General features: G+C 40.9%; 1 protein-coding gene across 1 annotated transcript in view; it reads right to left on the bottom strand.

Moving 5' to 3' along the window:
- Positions 1-17,789, bottom strand: part of LOC128689813 (chondroitin sulfate proteoglycan 4) — a 375,987-nt gene that overhangs the window by 39,330 nt on the left and 318,868 nt on the right. Inside the window, exons 12-13 of the mRNA XM_053778303.2 lie at positions 14,951-16,868; positions 7,941-8,180 (exon numbers count right to left, since the gene is read on the bottom strand). Of these exons, the coding sequence (XP_053634278.1) occupies positions 7,941-8,180; positions 14,951-16,868 (2,158 nt within the window). The remainder of the gene's footprint in view (positions 1-7,940; positions 8,181-14,950; positions 16,869-17,789) is intronic.

Raw genomic sequence — 17,789 nt, forward strand, 5'->3', positions numbered from 1 at the left:
TCTCTCCCATAACAAGGTTAGGTAAGGTTTGTTAGGAAACAGGACCAGTGATTCCTGATGCGGATCTTAATGATATGACCCGCCAGTGGAGTTTTTGGTCATATGACCGAGCCTTCCGATGTCTTACCGGTCCACCTCTTAAAAAATTATGGTTATCATTACAACAATTTTTGCTCTTCCCAGAATGAGTGTTCAGCCTTGATTCAAGGCTGGTCTTTATTAGTGGAAGGAACGAATTAATTATGGGCTATGTATGTCCTAATTTAATCTTTTATTGATGAAATTGGGTATTAATGTCCATGTGATAACTTGTGAATACCTCTCTTAATTAGATTCAAATCTTCATTGCTAATATTTAACTAAGTTAGAAACTTAGGCCACGCTATACCTTTGATATGCCTTAGAAGAATTTCCAGATTTTCACTGTTCTCAGAGCCCGGCCATGGGTTAGACTCGTCTGCTGCTTGCCTGGTCAACCAGGCTGTTGCTGCTGGAGGCCCACTGCCCCACATATTCATCACAGCCTAGTTGATCTGGCACCTGGTGAAGATACTTGTCTAGTTTCCTCTTGAAGTCTTCTACACTTGTTCCAACCGTGTTTCTGATATTTTCTGGTAAGATTCAATCTTACCGGAGTACATGTACAATGTGATGCCCGGGTGTTGTGCATGTGTCTTAATTTCATCTTGTCGGTATTACATACCATTCTTGTACTACTACTACTACTACTACTACTACCACCACCACCTCTTCCTGCGTATATATAACAGTCCTGCTCCACTTCTGGTTAGTGTGACTTTGTCAATGGTCCAAGTCGGACCGAAACGTCGTCGTAAGCTTCTCTCTTTTATGTGCGGGTTATTTGTGTACATGTACAAGATTTGAAGGCGTCCCCCGTAATTTAGGTGCTTTACTGGCTCAATGTGAGCCGTAAACGATCCCTGTATTTGTTCCAGTTCTGATATTTCTCTTGCTTTGAACGGGGCCGTCAGCACTGAACAATATTATAAATGAGGGAGCACTAGCGATTTGAAGAGTGTCACTATTGGCATTATTTCCTTGCTTTGAAAGTTCTCAATACCCAGCCCTTCATCTTCCAGGCTGTCGTGAGCTTTGTCTTGTTATGGTTTTTAAAAGAAAGTTCATTTGACATAATTATTCCCAGTTTTTTTTACGTGTTCCTTTCGTTCTATTACGTGACCCTCATGAGTTTTGTATATAGTTTTCCTATTGAGTACTTCATTCTTTCCATACCTAAGCAGCTGGAACTTATCACCACTGAACGTCATGTTGTTCTCCACTACCCACTGGAAAACCCTGCTTATGTCTTCCTGTAATTTTTCAGTGTCCTATACCGTAATGTCTTTCATGCTTATTTTAGTGTCATCTGCAAATGATGATACAAAACTGTGCCAGGTGTTTTTTATCTATGTCTGATACGAGGACGAGAAACAGCAGAGGTGCCAGGACAGTGCCTTAGGGCACTGAGCTTTTTACCTCGCTGATGCTGGCTCTTGCTCTGTTTACTATTACTTTTTCTGTTCTATGTATTAGGAACCCGAAAATCCATCTGCCTACCTTCCCCGTAATGCCCATGGCCCTCATTTTGTGCGCTATCACTCCATGATCGCATTTGTCAACCTTCTTTGCAAAATCTGTGTAACTACATCTGCGTTTTGGTCGTCTTCCAACGCCTCCGTAATTCTGTCATAATGGTTCAGTAGCTGTGACAGGCATGATCGTCCTTACACAAATAACCCGCACATAGAAGAGAGGACTCACGAAATCGTAATGACACGCTTGTAAACAAACCATACCACGGACGGAGATAGAACCCGCGATCAGAGTCTCAAAACTCCAGACCGTCGCGTTAGCCACTGGACCAGCTAGCCACAATAAGATTCATCCAACTAGGAATATTTCTACACCATAGGAACGTTAGCATAGGCACCACTGTGACCACAAATGCAAGTTTTTACAGACGAATCTCCAGCTAGCGTGGCCGTGACGAACTCTAGCACAGTGGCGCCTATGCTAACCTTCCTATGATGTAGAAATATACCTAGTTGGATGACTCTTATGTGGCTAGCCGGTCCAGTGGCTAACGCGACGGTCTGGAGTTTTGAGACTCTGATCGCGGGTTCTATCCCCGTCCGTGGTATGGTTTGTTTGCAACCGTGTCATTACGATTTCATGAGTCATGTTAACGGCTTTGAGGGGACTTGAGCTAGAGTTCGTCACGGCCACGCTAGCTGGAGATTCGTCTGTAAAAACTTGCATTTGTGGTCACAGTGGGTGCCTGTGCTAACCTTCCTATGGTGTAGAAATATACCTAGTTGGATGAATCTTATTGTGGCTAGCTGGTCCAGTGGCTAACGCGACGGTCTGGAGTTTTGAGACTCTGATCGCGGGTTCTATCCCCGCTCGTGGTATCGTTTATAGAAGAGGAGCTTACGACAACGTTTCGGTCCGACTTGGACTATTTACAAAGTCGTCGTAAGCTCCTCTCTTCTATATGCGGGTTATTTGTGTATTGTTCCAATCACGGTATTGTGCCTTTTTTAGTTATTTATTATGATCGTCAGTCTCTAAAACCATGCTGGTTCGGGTTATGCTGCTCCATGAAATTTGTAATCTGCCGTCTCATCAGTCTTTCGAAGATATCCATGATGTGAGAAGTTAGGACTACTGGTCTGTAATTTTAGCTAGTGCTCTACTACCTCTCTTACGTAAAGAAGCTATGTTTGCACTCTTTAAGGCCTCCGATATTTCACCTAGATCTCAGTTCTTTCTCGTACTAGTGGTACTTTGCACTTCTTAATAAATAGAGCATTCCATGAATGTGGTCCAGGTGCTCAGTGAGTGGGATTGTTATCCATTTCTTTTTCGAAATCTAAGACATTTGTACTGTCAGTTAGTTGGTCTGTGTGGCCTTCTGCTGGAGTGAAAAATGTTTCTGCATTTTCTACCTTGCTGTCATTTAGTGGGTTGCTGAACACCGACTCAAACTGTTCTTTTAAAATTTCACTCATTTCCTGTTCATCGCCAGTATGTGAGTCTCCTCTCAGTAGTGGTCCAGTTCTACAGGTAGTTCTTAGCTTGGATTTTGCATAGGAATAGGAATGTTTCTGGTTTCTTGCAATATCCTGTATGGCCCTTTGTTCCCTTTGGACTTCTTCTGTCAGGTATAACATCTAAAGGTTTTGCTCTAATTCAGTGATCTCTCTGGTAAGAGAGTGTTTTTAAAAATTCAGTATCCCATTTTCTTCTGTACCATCTCATACGGCACGGTATTTATATATGAGTTGCTTCTGGGTTTCCTCAATAGTACGTGCTTCATACATACCTTGTATGCTTCTGTATTCACCTTCTCTAAGCACTGGTGGGGATTTAGGGTGCTCATATTTGATTCCCAGGATATATCTGATAGCTCTTGGTATATTTATCCCAGTCAGTTCCGTGGTTGTTAAAATTAAACTTATTGAACATCCCGTTTCTAACTATTTCTTACACATACACTAACATTCAGGAGGTTCGGGCCATGCAATACAAGGGTACCTTTCTCGGATCGCACAGCTACCAATATTCTACATTTAGTTCTATATAAAGCTAGAACTGATGAGAAATCGTGGAAAACACCTGTTCTGAATTATATAAGTTATCCCACTAGTAATGATTGCTGATGTGAATGCTAAGCTCCAGCTGCTGGCGGGGATTGTAACCAAGTGGTGGTGGCAGGCATTGTAATCAAGTGGTGGTGGCAGGCATTGTAATCAAGTGGTGGTAGGCATTGTAACCAAGTGGTGGTGGCAGGCATTGTAACCAAGTGGTGGTGGTAGGCATTGTAACCAAGTGGTGGTGGCAGGCATTGTAACCAAGTGGTGGTGGCAGGCACTGTAACCAAGTGGTGGTGGCAGGCATTGTAATCAAGTGGTGGTGGCAGGCACTGTAATCAAGTGGTGGTGGCAGGCATTGTAATCAAGTGGTGGTGGCAGGTACTGTAATCAAGTGGTGGTGGCAGGCATTGTAACCAAGTGGTGGTGGCAGGCATTGTAATCAAGTGGTGGTGGCAGGCATTGTAATCAAGTGGTGGTGGCAGGCATTGTAATCAAGTGGTGGTGGTAGGCATTGTAACCAAGTGGTGGTGGCAGGCATTGTAACCAAGTGGTGGTGGTAGGCAATGTAACCAAGTGGTGGTGGCAGGCATTGTAACCAAGTGGTGGTGGCAGGCACTGTAACCAAGTGGTGGTGGCAGGCATTGTAATCAAGTGGTGGTGGCAGGCATTGTAATCAAGTGGTGGTGGCAGGCATTGTAATCAAGTGGTGGTGGCAGGTACTGTAATCAAGTGGTGGTGGCAGGTATTGTAATCAAGTGGTGGTGGCAGGTATTGTAATCAAGTGGTAGTGGCAGGCATTGTAATCAAGTGGTGGTGGCAGGCATTGTAATCAAGTGGTGGTGGCAGGCATTGTAATCAAGTGGTGGTGGCAGGCATTGTAAACAAGTGGTGGTGGCAGGCACTGTAATCAAGTGGTGGTGGCAGGCATTGTAATCAAGTGGTGGTGGCAGGTACTGTAATCAAGTGGTGGTGGCAGGCATTGTAACCAAGTGGTGGTGGCAGGCATTGTAATCAAGTGGTGGTGGCAGGCATTGTAATCAAGTGGTGGTGGCAGGCATTGTAATCAAGTGGTGGTGGTAGGCATTGTAACCAAGTGGTGGTGGCAGGCATTGTAACCAAGTGGTGGTGGTAGGCAATGTAACCAAGTGGTGGTGGCAGGCATTGTAACCAAGTGGTGGTGGCAGGCACTGTAACCAAGTGGTGGTGGCAGGCATTGTAATCAAGTGGTGGTGGCAGGCATTGTAATCAAGTGGTGGTGGCAGGCATTGTAATCAAGTGGTGGTGGCAGGTACTGTAATCAAGTGGTGGTGGCAGGTATTGTAATCAAGTGGTGGTGGCAGGTATTGTAATCAAGTGGTAGTGGCAGGCATTGTAATCAAGTGGTGGTGGCAGGCATTGTAATCAAGTGGTGGTGGCAGGCATTGTAATCAAGTGGTGGTGGCAGGCATTGTAAACAAGTGGTGGTGGCAGGCATTGTAATCAAGTGGTGGTGGCAGGCATTGTAATCAAGTGGTGGTGGCAGGTACTGTAATCAAGTGGTGGTGGCAGGTATTGTAATCAAGTGGTGGTGGCAGGTATTGTAATCAAGTGGTAGTGGCAGGCATTGTAATCAAGTGGTGGTGGCAGGCATTGTAATCAAGTGGTGGTGGCAGGCATTGTAATCAAGTGGTGGTGGCAGGCATTGTAAACAAGTGGTGGTGGCAGGCATTGTAATCAAGTGGTGGTGGCAGGCATTGTAATCAAGTGGTGGTGGCAGGTACTGTAATCAAGTGGTGGTGGCAGGTATTGTAATCAAGTGGTGGTGGCAGGTACTGTAATCAAGTGGTGGTGACAGGTATTGTAATCAGGTGGTGGTGGCAGGTACTGTAATCAAGTGGTGGAGGCAGGCATTGTAATCAAGTGGTGGTGGCAGGCATTGTAATCAAGTGGTGGTGGCAGGCATTGTAATCAAGTGGTGGTGGCAGGCATTGTAATCAAGTGGTGGTGGCAGGTACTGTAATCAAGTGGTGGTGGCAGGCATTGTAATCAAGTGGTGGTGGCAGGCATTGTAATCAAGGGGTGGTGGCAGGTACTGTAATCAAGAGGTGGTGGCAGGCGTTGTAATCAAGTGGTGGTGGCAGGTGCTGTAATCAAGTGTAATCAAGGGTATTAGTAAGAGGCTGGTGGTGGTGAGGGTATTAGTAAGAGGCTGGTGGTGGTGAGGGTATTAGTAAGAGGCTGGTGGTGGTGAGGGTATTAGTAAGAGGCTGGTGGTGGTGAGGGTATTAGTAAGAGGCTGGTGGTGGTGAGGGTATTAGTAAGAGGCTGGTGGTGTTGAGGGTATTAGTAAGAGGCTGGTGGTGGTGAGGGTATTAGTAAGAGGCTGGTGGTGGTGAGGGTATTAGTAAGAGGCTGGTGGTGGTGAGGGTATTAGTAAGAGGCTGGTGGTGAGGGTGTTAGTAGAAAGCTGGTGGTGGTGATGGTGTTAGTAGGAGGCTGGTGGTGATGGTGTTAGTAGGAGGCTGGTGGTGGGGAGGGTATTAGTAAAAGGCTGGTAGTGAGGGTGTTAGTAGAAAGCTGGTGGTGGTGAGGGTGTTAGTAGGAGACTGGTGGTGAGAGTGTTAGTAGAAGGCTGGTGGTGGTGAGGGTATTAGTAGAAGGCTGGTGGTGGTGAGGGTATTAGTAAGAGGCTGGTGGTGAGGGTGTTAGTAGAAAGCTGGTGGTGGTGAGAGTGTTAGTAGGAGACTGGTGGTGAGGGTGTTAGTAGGAGGCTGGTGGTGGTGAGGGTGTTAGTAGGAGGCTGGTGGTGGTGAGGGTGTTAGTAGGAGGCTGGTGGTGAAGGTGTTAGTAGGAGGGTGGTGGTGAGGGTGTTAGTAGGAGGGTGGTGGTGAGGGTGTTAGTAGAAGGTTGGTGGTGAAGGTGTTAGTAGGAGGCTGGTGGTGAAGGTGTTAGTAGGAGGGTGGTTGTGAGGGTGTTAGTAGGAGGATGGTGCTGGGGGTGTTAGTAATAGGCCGGTGGTGGGGGTGTTAGGAGGAGGTTGGTGGTGGGGTGATAGTTGGAGGCTGGTGGTGGGAGAGTTAGCAGGAGGGTGGTGGTGTTAGTAGGAGGCTGGTGGTGACGGTGTTAGTAAGAGGCTGGTGGTGAGGGTGTTAGTAGGAGGCTGGTGGTGACGGTGTTAGTAGGAGGCTGGTGGTGAAGGTGTTAGTAAGAGGATGGTGGTAAAGGTGTTAGAAGAAGGATGGTGGTGGTGGTGGTGTTAGTAAGAGGTTGGTGGTGAGGTTGTTAGTAGGTGGATTGTGGTAAGGGTGTTAGTAGGTGGATGGTGGTGGTTGTGGTGGTGTTAGTAGGAGGCTGATGGTGATGGTGTTAGTAGGGGGCTGGTGGTGGGGGTGTTATTAGGGGGCTGGTGGTGGGGTGTTAGTAGGGGGCTGGAGGTGTTGGGGTGATAGTAGGGGGCTGGTGGTGGGGGTGGAGGTGCTAGTAGAAGAATGGTGGTAGAGTGAGAGTTGGAGGCCTGTGGTGGGGGTGTTAATTACAGACTGGTGGTTTAAGGTGTGTAACTGGTAAGCTGGTGGTTTAAGGTGTGTAACTGGTACGCTGGTGGTTTAAGGTGTGTAACTGGTATCCTGGTGGTTTAAGGTGTGTAACTGGTATCCTGGTGGTTTAAGGTGTGTAACTGGTATCCTGGTGGTTTAAGGTGTGTAACTGGTATCCTGGTGGTTTAAGGTGTGTAACTGGTATCCTGGTGGTTTAAGGTGTGTAACTGGTATCCTGGTGGTTTAAGGTGTGTAACTGGTATCCTGGTGGTTTAAGGTGTGTAACTGGTATCCTGGTGGTTTAAGGTGTGTAACTGGTAGGCTGGTGGTTTAAGGTGTGTAACTGGTATCCTGGTGGTTTAAGGTGTGTAACTGGTATCCTGGTGGTTTAAGGTGTGTAACTGGTAGGCTGGTGGTTTAAGGTGTGCAACTGGTATCCTGGTGGTTCAAGGTGTGTAACTGGTAGGCTGGTGGTTTAAGGTGTGTAACTGGTATCCTGGTGGTTCAAGGTGTGTAACTGGTAGGCTGGTGGTTAAATAATGTCGTGAATGAAATGGTGGTAGGGGTGTGAATAATAGGTGACGAGTGAGTGAATTTTAAGTCAGTAGTGGCTGGCGGCCAGAAGCGCAGAAATACAAGATTGATGAAAGGAGTAGAATACACTGTTTTTTTCTCTTGAATATTAAGCCCTGACGATGGCAAGCTACAATGAACATTGAAAACTCACATCTCAGCTACCAGGGAAACAGCAAATTAATGATCATCAAATAATTTCTAATGGTTCAACTTGAGCTAAAAATATATTTACCTTAGAACTGAGTAGGTTGGCTTCATCTTGGAGCTCTGATGTTTTGGTCTGGCCCAAGTCGACCTGCAAGTAGCCATTCTGTGGACGCTGGACAATGGTATATGTGATGTCCGAGGGTGCTATGTTGGGGTGCATGATTTTGAGAGCCGCCTGGTTGATAGTGACTCTAGAGCCTTCTTCCACCCTCACCGTAGAGTTATTCAACACCACCAGCGGCTCCCAGTAACTCTCCGGGAACACCTGGATTCCGACCGTACCCAGCGGGTTGTGATGAAAAGGAAAAAGAAATATAGAGACTCAAATCAGAAGGAAAGGAGCGAGAGACACTGAAAGAGAGCATGACTATGGGGTAGGAGGGGGAGTTGCCAGACCAGGCAGTGTTGGACAACACACATGTCGCTCATAATTAATGTAAGAAAGTTGTATAAAACTTTAGACATGTACAGGTATGGACACTACTGAGCTATTACCTATGACAAGTAGGTGTCTGCCAATGTGGCGGCACATGTGTAGTCCCAGGCAATCTGCTTTCCATCCTTCCAAGGTAGCATAGTGGCTCCATCAGGACGCTTTTGACTTCCGTCAGACCTCTGCACTTGGGGTTCCCGTTGAGCTCGGCAACGGGCTGTGGTGAGGCTTCTCTTTATGATGTCATTGACCTCCTCATGCCTGGCATACTTCCCTTCTGCTGTGTGACACACAAGACAATGAAGTCCGAATTGATCAGCTGTCGCCCTGCCGCAAATACACCTATGTTCGGTGAGGATGGGGGCGGCTAGGCGAAGAGCAACACCAATCAGAATGGCCTGTGGGTCTAGTCTAGTGCCCAAGGAGGAATTGGGAACAGCTAACAGGAAATCTCCTGAGTGTAGTACTTTCACTGCCAGGAGACGAGCTTTGTCCTTTCCTGAGGCGTTAGAGAGCATTGGGTTGGCGATTTTTTCCATGATCGGTTTGTCCCAGTGGGACTGTTTGTGTTCTTTGGGAGAAGCTGGTCTACTGGAGGAATCTGTAAGGGTGTCCCACCGAATCGCTGCTTCAGTAAACCTGGGGTCTTGATCTCCTACCACGTCTCTCAAGCGTTCGGGAACAATATTCTTGACTAATGCACTGGAAGCCAAACACGAAGACAGAAAAGCGCACTCCTATACCTCCCAGTCGCACTGAGAGGGTTGCCTGATCCCATTGCTCATCCTCTAGTGACAGGTTCAGTGCCTTCATAAAGGTTGACCTCAGGTGTGTGTCATATTCGTATATATATATATATATATATATATATATATATATATATATATATATATATATATATATATATATATATATATATATATATATATATATATATATATATATATATGTCGTGCCGAATATGTAAAACTGGCCAATTAGCAAGAACTCATTTAAAATTAAGTCCTTTCTAAAATTTTCTCTTATACGTTTAAAGATATATTTTTTCATTAATGTTGATGTAAAAATTTATAATTTTGCACCAAAAGGAACTTAGAAAACTTACCTAACCTTACTATAACAAGAGCAATTTATTTTAGCCTAACCCAACTAAATATATTTTAGATTTGTTTACAATAATTTAATACTAAACAAACACAGTGAAATATATTTTTTTTCGTTAGGTTCAGAATGATTTTGGCGAAATTATTGCATACACAAATTTTCACTTGTCCTATATGGCAAGATGAGCGTTGCTATTTAAGCCAAGATCGCAAGTTCTGCCTCTTCAGCACGATATATATATATATATATATATATATATATATATATATATATATATATATATATATATATATATATATATATATATATATATATATACAAGGAATTCGCAAGAGCAGGCGAAATATACACAAACACTGATCTCTGGGCGAAGGAGACTCGAACCTACGAACCTTGGAACAAGGTACGCAGTGCTTTACCATTCTTACCACACTGGACCAATACCTTGGCGTCCAGCTTACACTAGATGTTGAATGGTAAAGCACTGCGTATCTTGTTCCAAGGTTCGTAGGTTCGAGTCTCCTACGGCCAGAGATCAGTGTTTGTGTATATTTCGCCTGCTCCTGCGAATTCCTTGCATTGTTAAAATCTCTAGTAAGGCTGATGCATGCAGGGGATGAGGTGAAAAGCTGTAAGCCTTCTCCCTGAAAGCTGGCTGCCTTGGATCAACGTCTAGCGTAAGCTGGACGCCAAGGTATTGGTCCAGTGTGGTGAGAATGGTAAAGCACTGCATACCTTGTTCCAAGGTTCGTAGGTTCGAATCTCCTTCGGCCAGAGATCAGCGTTTATGTATATATATATATATATATATATATATATATATATATATATATATATATATATATATATATATACATATATATATATATATATATATATATATATATATATATATATATATATATATATATATATGTCGTGCCGAATATGTAAAACTGGTCAATTAGCAAGAACTCATTTAAAATTAAGTCCTTTCTAAAATTTTCTCTTATACGTTTAAAAATATATTTTTTTCATTAATGTTAATGTAAAAAATTTTAATTTTGCACCAAAAGAATCTTAGAAAACTTACCTAACCTTATTATAACAAGAGCAATTTATTTTAGCCTAACCCAACTAAATACATTTTAGATTTGTTTACAATAATTTAATACTAAACAAACCCAGTGAAATATATTTTATTCGTTAGGTTCAGAATGATTTTGGCGAAATTATTGCATACACAAATTTTCACTTGTCCTATATGGCAAGATGAGCGTCGCTATTTAAGCCAAGATCGCAAGTTCTGCCTATTCGGCACGACATATATATATATATATATATATATATATATATATATATATATATATATATATATATATATATATATATATATATATATATGTCGTGCCGAATATATAAAACTGGTCAATTAGCAAGAACTCATTTAAAATTAAGTCCTTTCTAAAATTTTCTCTTATACGTTTAAAGATATATTTTTTTCATTAATGTTAATGTTAAAATTTATAATTTTGCACCAAAAGAATCTTAGAAAACTTACCTAACCTTATTATAACAAGAACAATTTATTTTAGCCTAACTCAACTAAATATATTTTAGATTTGTTTACAATAATTTAATACTAAACAAACACAGTGAAATATATTTTTTTCGTTAGGTTCAGAATGATTTTGGCGAAATTATTGCATACACAAATTTTCACTTGACCTATATGGCAAGATGAGCGTTGCTATTTAAGCCAAGATCGCAAGTTCTGCCTATTCGGCACGACATATATATATATATATTATATATATATATATATATTACATATATATATATATATATATATATATATATATAATATATATATGTCGTGCCGAATATATAAAACTGGTCAATTAGCAAGAACTCATTTAAAATTAAGTCCTTTCTGAAATTTTATCTTATACGTTTAAAGATATATTTTTTTCATTAATGTTAACGTAAATTTTTTTTAATTTTGCACCAAAAGAATCTTAGAAAACTTACCTAACCTTATCATGACAAGAGCAATTTATTTTAGCCTAACCCAACTAAATATATTTTAGATTTGTTTACAGTAATTTAATACCAAACAAACACAGTGAAATATATTTTTTTCGTTAGGTTCAGAATGATTTTGGCGAAATTATTGCATACACAAATTTTCACTTGTCCTATATGGCAAGATGAACGTTGCTATTTAAGCCAAGATCGCAAGTTCTGCCTATTCGGCACGACATATATATATATACATATATATACATATATATACATATATATATACACATATATATATATATATATACATATATATATATATATATATATATATACATATATATATATATATATATATATATATATATATATACATATATATGTATATATATATATATATATATATATATATATATATATATATATATATATATATATATATATATATATATATATATATATATATATATATATGCGCAATAAGATAACAATAAACAGGTGATTTCAGAATATGCAAAACAACCACTCTGAAAGAATAGAGAAATTCCAAGCGCTTTCGTGACTACTCACATTATCAAGGAACTATGAAAGTAAAGCATCCAAGGAAGGTATATAAGGGGGTCTGGCCAACACCTCACTATCAGATCCCACAACGGTTAAACACCTGACGCGCGCCGGCCCAACTGGACAGGTCCTTTGCACAACCACCAACAAACTATTCTACCCAAGAAAATTTTTAAAATTATTATTTGTCCAGTGTATTATTAAATTCTTCCCAAATTCTATTAATTATAAATGGATCTAATTTATATAAACCAAGGGAAATATTCATATTATTGTCAAAACTGCTTTTTATGAAACAAGATTCAATTATATTCCTGTCGACCATGGACTTGCTTGACACTACTTTCTCAACTTTTTGAAAATCAATTGGATGGTTAAAATCTCTTACATGAATAAATAGAGCATTGGAATCTTGTCCAGTTCTAATGCTATATTTATGTTGTTTTAATCTTAGTTCGAGATTTTTACCAGTTTGACCGTAATAAACTTTATCGCAAATTTTACAAGGAATCTTATAGACACATCCATCAGCATTTTGGGGGGAATTCTTTATCAAAAGTTTTTTTACTGTATCAAGATTTTTTAATACAACTTTAATATTAAAAGTCTTAAGAAGAGAAGGCATATCAACCAAGTTTTCATGGTAAGGGAGAACCAACATATTTTTAGTTGAATAAGGCTGGTTGTCCCTTTTTGGATTGTAAAAAGTATTTCTAGCAACTTTAAAAGATTTATCAATTACATGATTTAAAATACCCAAGAAATGTAATTGATAAATCTTTTAAATTTGCTAGAAATACTTTTTATAATCCAAAAAGGGGACAACCAGCCTTATTCAACTAAAAATATGTTGGTTCTCCCTTACCATGAAAACTTGGTTGATATGCCTTCTCTTCTTAAGACTTTTAATATTAAAGTTGTATTCAAAAATCTTGATACAGTAAAAAAACTTTTGATAAAGAATTCCCCCCAAAAATGCTGATGGATGTGTCTATAAGATTCCTTGTAAAATTTGCGATAAAGTTCATTACGGTCAAACTGGTAAAAATCTCGAACTAAGATTAAAACAACATAAATATAGCATTAGAACTGGACAAGATTCCAATGCTCTATTTATTCATGTAAGAGATTTTAACCATCCAATTGATTTTCAAAAAGTTGAGAAAGTAGTATCAAGCAAGTCCATGGTCGACAGGAATATAATTGAATCTTGTTTCATAAAAAGCAGTTTTGACAATAATATGAATATTTCCTTTGGACATAAATGGTATAAAATACCGACACAATGGAAATATAAACACAAATGCAGTATAATGTGATCCTTTATTGACAACGTTTCACCCACACAGTGGGCTTTTTCAAGTCACACACGGATCTACCAGGTAGATCCGTGTGTGACTTGAGAAAGCCCACTGTGTGGGTGAAACGTTGTCAATAAAGGATCACATTATACTGCATTTGTGTTTATATTTCCAATATTTCCTTTGGTTTATATAAATTAGATCCATTTATAATTAATAGAATTTGGGAAGAATTTAATAATACACTGGACAAATAATAATTTTAAAATTTTTCTTGGGTAGAATAGTTTGTTGGTGGTTGTGCAAAGGACCTGTCCAGTTGGGCCGGCGCGCATCAGGTGTTTAACCGTTGTGGGATCTGATAGTGAGGTGTTGGCCAGACCCCTTATATACCTTCCTTGGATGATTTACTTTCATAGTTCCTTGATAATGTGAGTAGTCACGAAAGTGCTTGGAGTTTCTCTATTCTTTCAGAGTGGTTGTTTTGCATATATATATATATATATATATATATATATATATATATATATATATATATATATATATATATATATATATATATATATATATATATATATATGTATATCCTTATGGTACTGATAAAAATATCTAATAAAAAACAAAGAATATTGTAATTTCTCTTTGATTTAAGACCTTTCAGTGTTCATCATTAAAGTATGTTGGATGGAAGGCACTCAGTGAAATCCAAAGTTATACCCCACTTGGGAGCATTTGTTCATTATAAAAATGTTAAACTGGCCTAGCAACTCGAAGCAGGACATTTTAGGACTCTCTATGGTTACTGGCTGCATCCTAATTAGCTTCTGGGCTTGTGTGGTGAACGGTTTTGTGTCGGTGGTCTTTCCTGTTTCGTGTGGTCTTAAAGACCGAGTTTGTCGGACATTTTTTCATATTGACAAATTAAAATGGGCAGAAGTAGTTATATAAGAGACAGTTGCAGAGATCTTTGAATTATATAAGGCAGGCCATGACACAGGAAATAATGGAATCCAGCAATGTGTGTGAGCGTCCAATGAGGATCTGACTGGGTCGGCTCCTCGAGGGTTGTGTTCCTGACATGACTACACCTATAACTAGTTTAGGAAAGCCTCGGAAAACGTCCCCACTTACGTTAACCATAATAACGTAACCAGAATTGGTCTGTTAACATTTGCCCGAATCCTACGTAAAGTGTGGTGGAAGGTTTTTCATGCAGAGTGATAAAGAGATCAACTGGGGAAAGTAGATAGAGAGATCAAATGGGAAAAGAGTATAAACCCACTTCTACGGTTTTAAGACACCATCCATGAGTTTGGGGAAGGATGTCCTAAAGCTCCAGGGTCGTGATTTTACTGGGGGCCAGAGTACTTTATTGACGAGCACTGGATATGCTTGTATCAATGAGTATTACAGAGGAGCAATAAAGCAGTAGGGATTTAGTGATCCCCCTTAGGGAATGGACGGCCTTCACACTCGATTCCAGGAACTGGAACCCAAATCCTATTCCTTAGATTAAGAGGTAAGTGGTTTCTTGAACCTCTTACCAAGCTTATTCGAAAATCACAATATTCATCTCTGTCTATCATTTCCAAAATTAAGCTGTTACTTTCAGTCTTTTGATTGGATTCTTACCTTCACCTCAAAGCTGCCGTCTGTGAAGGTCTCACTGATTCTTGCCTGAAAGCGGAACTCGTCCCTAAAACTTCCTTCTCCTTTGTTGACATACTTGAGTTTCCCACTCTGAAGGTCAGCTTCGGTGAACTGATGCTTAGTGACTGACTGGCCATTCACCATCAAGCGGCCATACCGAGGTGCGGCGGTTACATGGAAGACAATATCTGAGCCCCAGGCATTCATGTTGGTTTCCACGCTCAGATTGTAGTTAGAGATGACGGCCTCCTGGCCTCGTTGCACAATGATTCCACTGTTATTAACGATTTCGATGAATGGCTCAGAGGCCACAATTTCCAAGATGCTTGTAGAGGATAGATCACCATCCGTGACGGAGATCACAGCTTTGCCGTAAGAGGGACCATCGTGGCGAAAAACAATGCGCCGTCGATCAATATCTTCCTGTGTAAACAAATACACAGGTTCAAATCTGTCATCGATGTGAAAAAAATCTCCGTTTGGGATTTTTCGTCTGGTGTACTGAATCTGCGATGACGGCGTATCGAGGTCAGGGTCAATGTACAATAGATCATTAGAGGTCACGACTCTTTCGCTCTCAGTAACGACATTGAGAACCTTGTCTATAATCCTAATAGGATGATTATCGTTAGTCATGATGATTCGAAAGTGCATAACTCCCACGTACTGAAAATCCACCTCTGGATCTTCTGATAATGCCACAAAATAAAAACGATCTTTAGTCGTTTCTGAATCATCATGTTGATAAAACACCGATCCTGACTTTATATCTTGTGATGTAAAGAAGGTGGCGTTTATTCTCTCTGGGAGGATCATTGACTCGTCTACAACGTTGACTGAGCCATGCCTAGGGCAAGAGGTAACATTAAATACAATATTGGTTATGCCCCTGACATCTATATTCAAATATTTGTCGGTAATTTTCTCTCTGAAGCCCTCCTGTACATTTAAATGTTCTATTACAATGTTGGCATCCACTGGAGGAGGGTTGTGTCTTATACTAAATGTATGAACGCTGCTGGAGCGGCCGTTGCTGGAAACTTGAAACTGGAAAGAATCTTGGAGAGTCGAGTAGCTCTTGCGACGAAGTTTGTATTTGATTCTTCCTTTGGCAATGTCTTCCTGGCTAAACGTAGAACTTATTTCCAATTTTTTATGCTGTGTTAGATCTCCTGAGCTTAAGAAAACAGAGCCATATAATGGAGTTGATATTATTTTGTAAATGATATCTTTCCCAGGGGTTGAATCAGGTTTGGTTTCACTCTGAAGAAAGCCTTCGGAAATAAAGCTCTCTTGCACTCTGTCAATAAGAAGCTCTGCGTTTCTGATGACGTTAACTGTCACAGACACGAATGATATTCCGAAAGTGTATTCTGCTGGAAATGTGAAATAGTCAGTAGATATTTTGAATCTAAACTCGTCTTCACTAGGTTCTTTGGAAATGTGTTTGTAACGGATCTTGTCTTTCTCCAGGTGCCGACTACTGAATTGGTTCACATTTTGCCAGCGATCGCTGCTGTGTAACCTTTGGACGACCCCAAAACGTGGCAATCCCGTTACTTGAAAATAAATTTCCAAATCTTGTTCAGGAGCATTGGTAGTAGATGAGAGGTTCGCGGGGGTAATGAAGGCCCAGCTACCATGAGTGAGTCTCAAGCCAGTGTTGTTGACCAAATATACTTGCAGCTCAAAGGCCGCCACCCTCAGAATGGTTGGCTCTCCGGTTTCGATGCCATCAGAAACCTTGAGAACGATCTTGGTGTTGCGTTCTCCTCGGTGGACGAATGAGACAACACCCTGGTTGACTTGCTCTTGCGTGAAGGAATGAATAGGGACTCCAGGGGACTTGGAGTTCTCTATGTACCCACCTTCACTCTCTTTCAGATTTAGAACTGTTATTCTGAAATACAAAATTTTAATTGTGTAAAATAAATATTTTTAATAATGACATTATTTAAAAATTAAATAATAGTTTTAAATTGTGATTACATAATAAAATTTACTAAATTTATTCATGAGTCTGTGCATAAAATTTTTTTAACAAGTTAGACACACACACACACACACACACACACACACACACACACACACACACACACACACACACACACACACACACACACACACACACAACAGAAAGCCGACTATAAACAGGAGACGGAGGTGAAAGGATCCAGAGCTACTACTGTCACTCTTCACTCAGCTTCCATTGTCACTCTTCACTCTACCATCACTGTCACTCTTCGCTCAGCTACCACTGTTACTCTTCACTCTACCATCACTGTCACTTTTCTCGTCATAGTTGTGACAGTGCTCGAGGCTGGTTTAACGGGTGCAGCCACACCTCAGGTCCATGGTTCTACCTGTGGAGCCACACCTCAGGTCCATGGTTCTACCTGTGGAGCCACACCTCAGGTCCATGGTTCTACCTGTGGAGCCACACCTCAGGTCCATGGTTCTACCTATGGAGCCACACCTCAGGTCCATGGTTCTACCTGTGGAGCCACACCTCAGGTTCATGGTTCTACCTGTGGAGCCACACCTCAGGTCCATGGTTCTACCTGTGGACCTGTGGAGCCACACCTCGGGTCCATGGTTAAACCTGTGGAGCCACACCTCAGGTGGAGCTGCATCAGGTAGTGATCTAGTTGACTCTCCAAGACAACGGATGTTATCCGCGCATAAAAATGCACATAGGATAATGAAAATTCTGTCGACGTTTTGGTCCGACTTAGACAGTTAAGAAGTCACACATGTTGCGACTAGTTAACGGAATCAGAAAAAAAAAGTCTGGGTCTAAATATGGATAACAAGGGAAGAT

This window comes from Cherax quadricarinatus, chromosome 22 (genome assembly GCF_038502225.1).
Source record: "Cherax quadricarinatus isolate ZL_2023a chromosome 22, ASM3850222v1, whole genome shotgun sequence".
NCBI classification, from domain to species: domain Eukaryota; kingdom Metazoa; phylum Arthropoda; class Malacostraca; order Decapoda; family Parastacidae; genus Cherax; species Cherax quadricarinatus.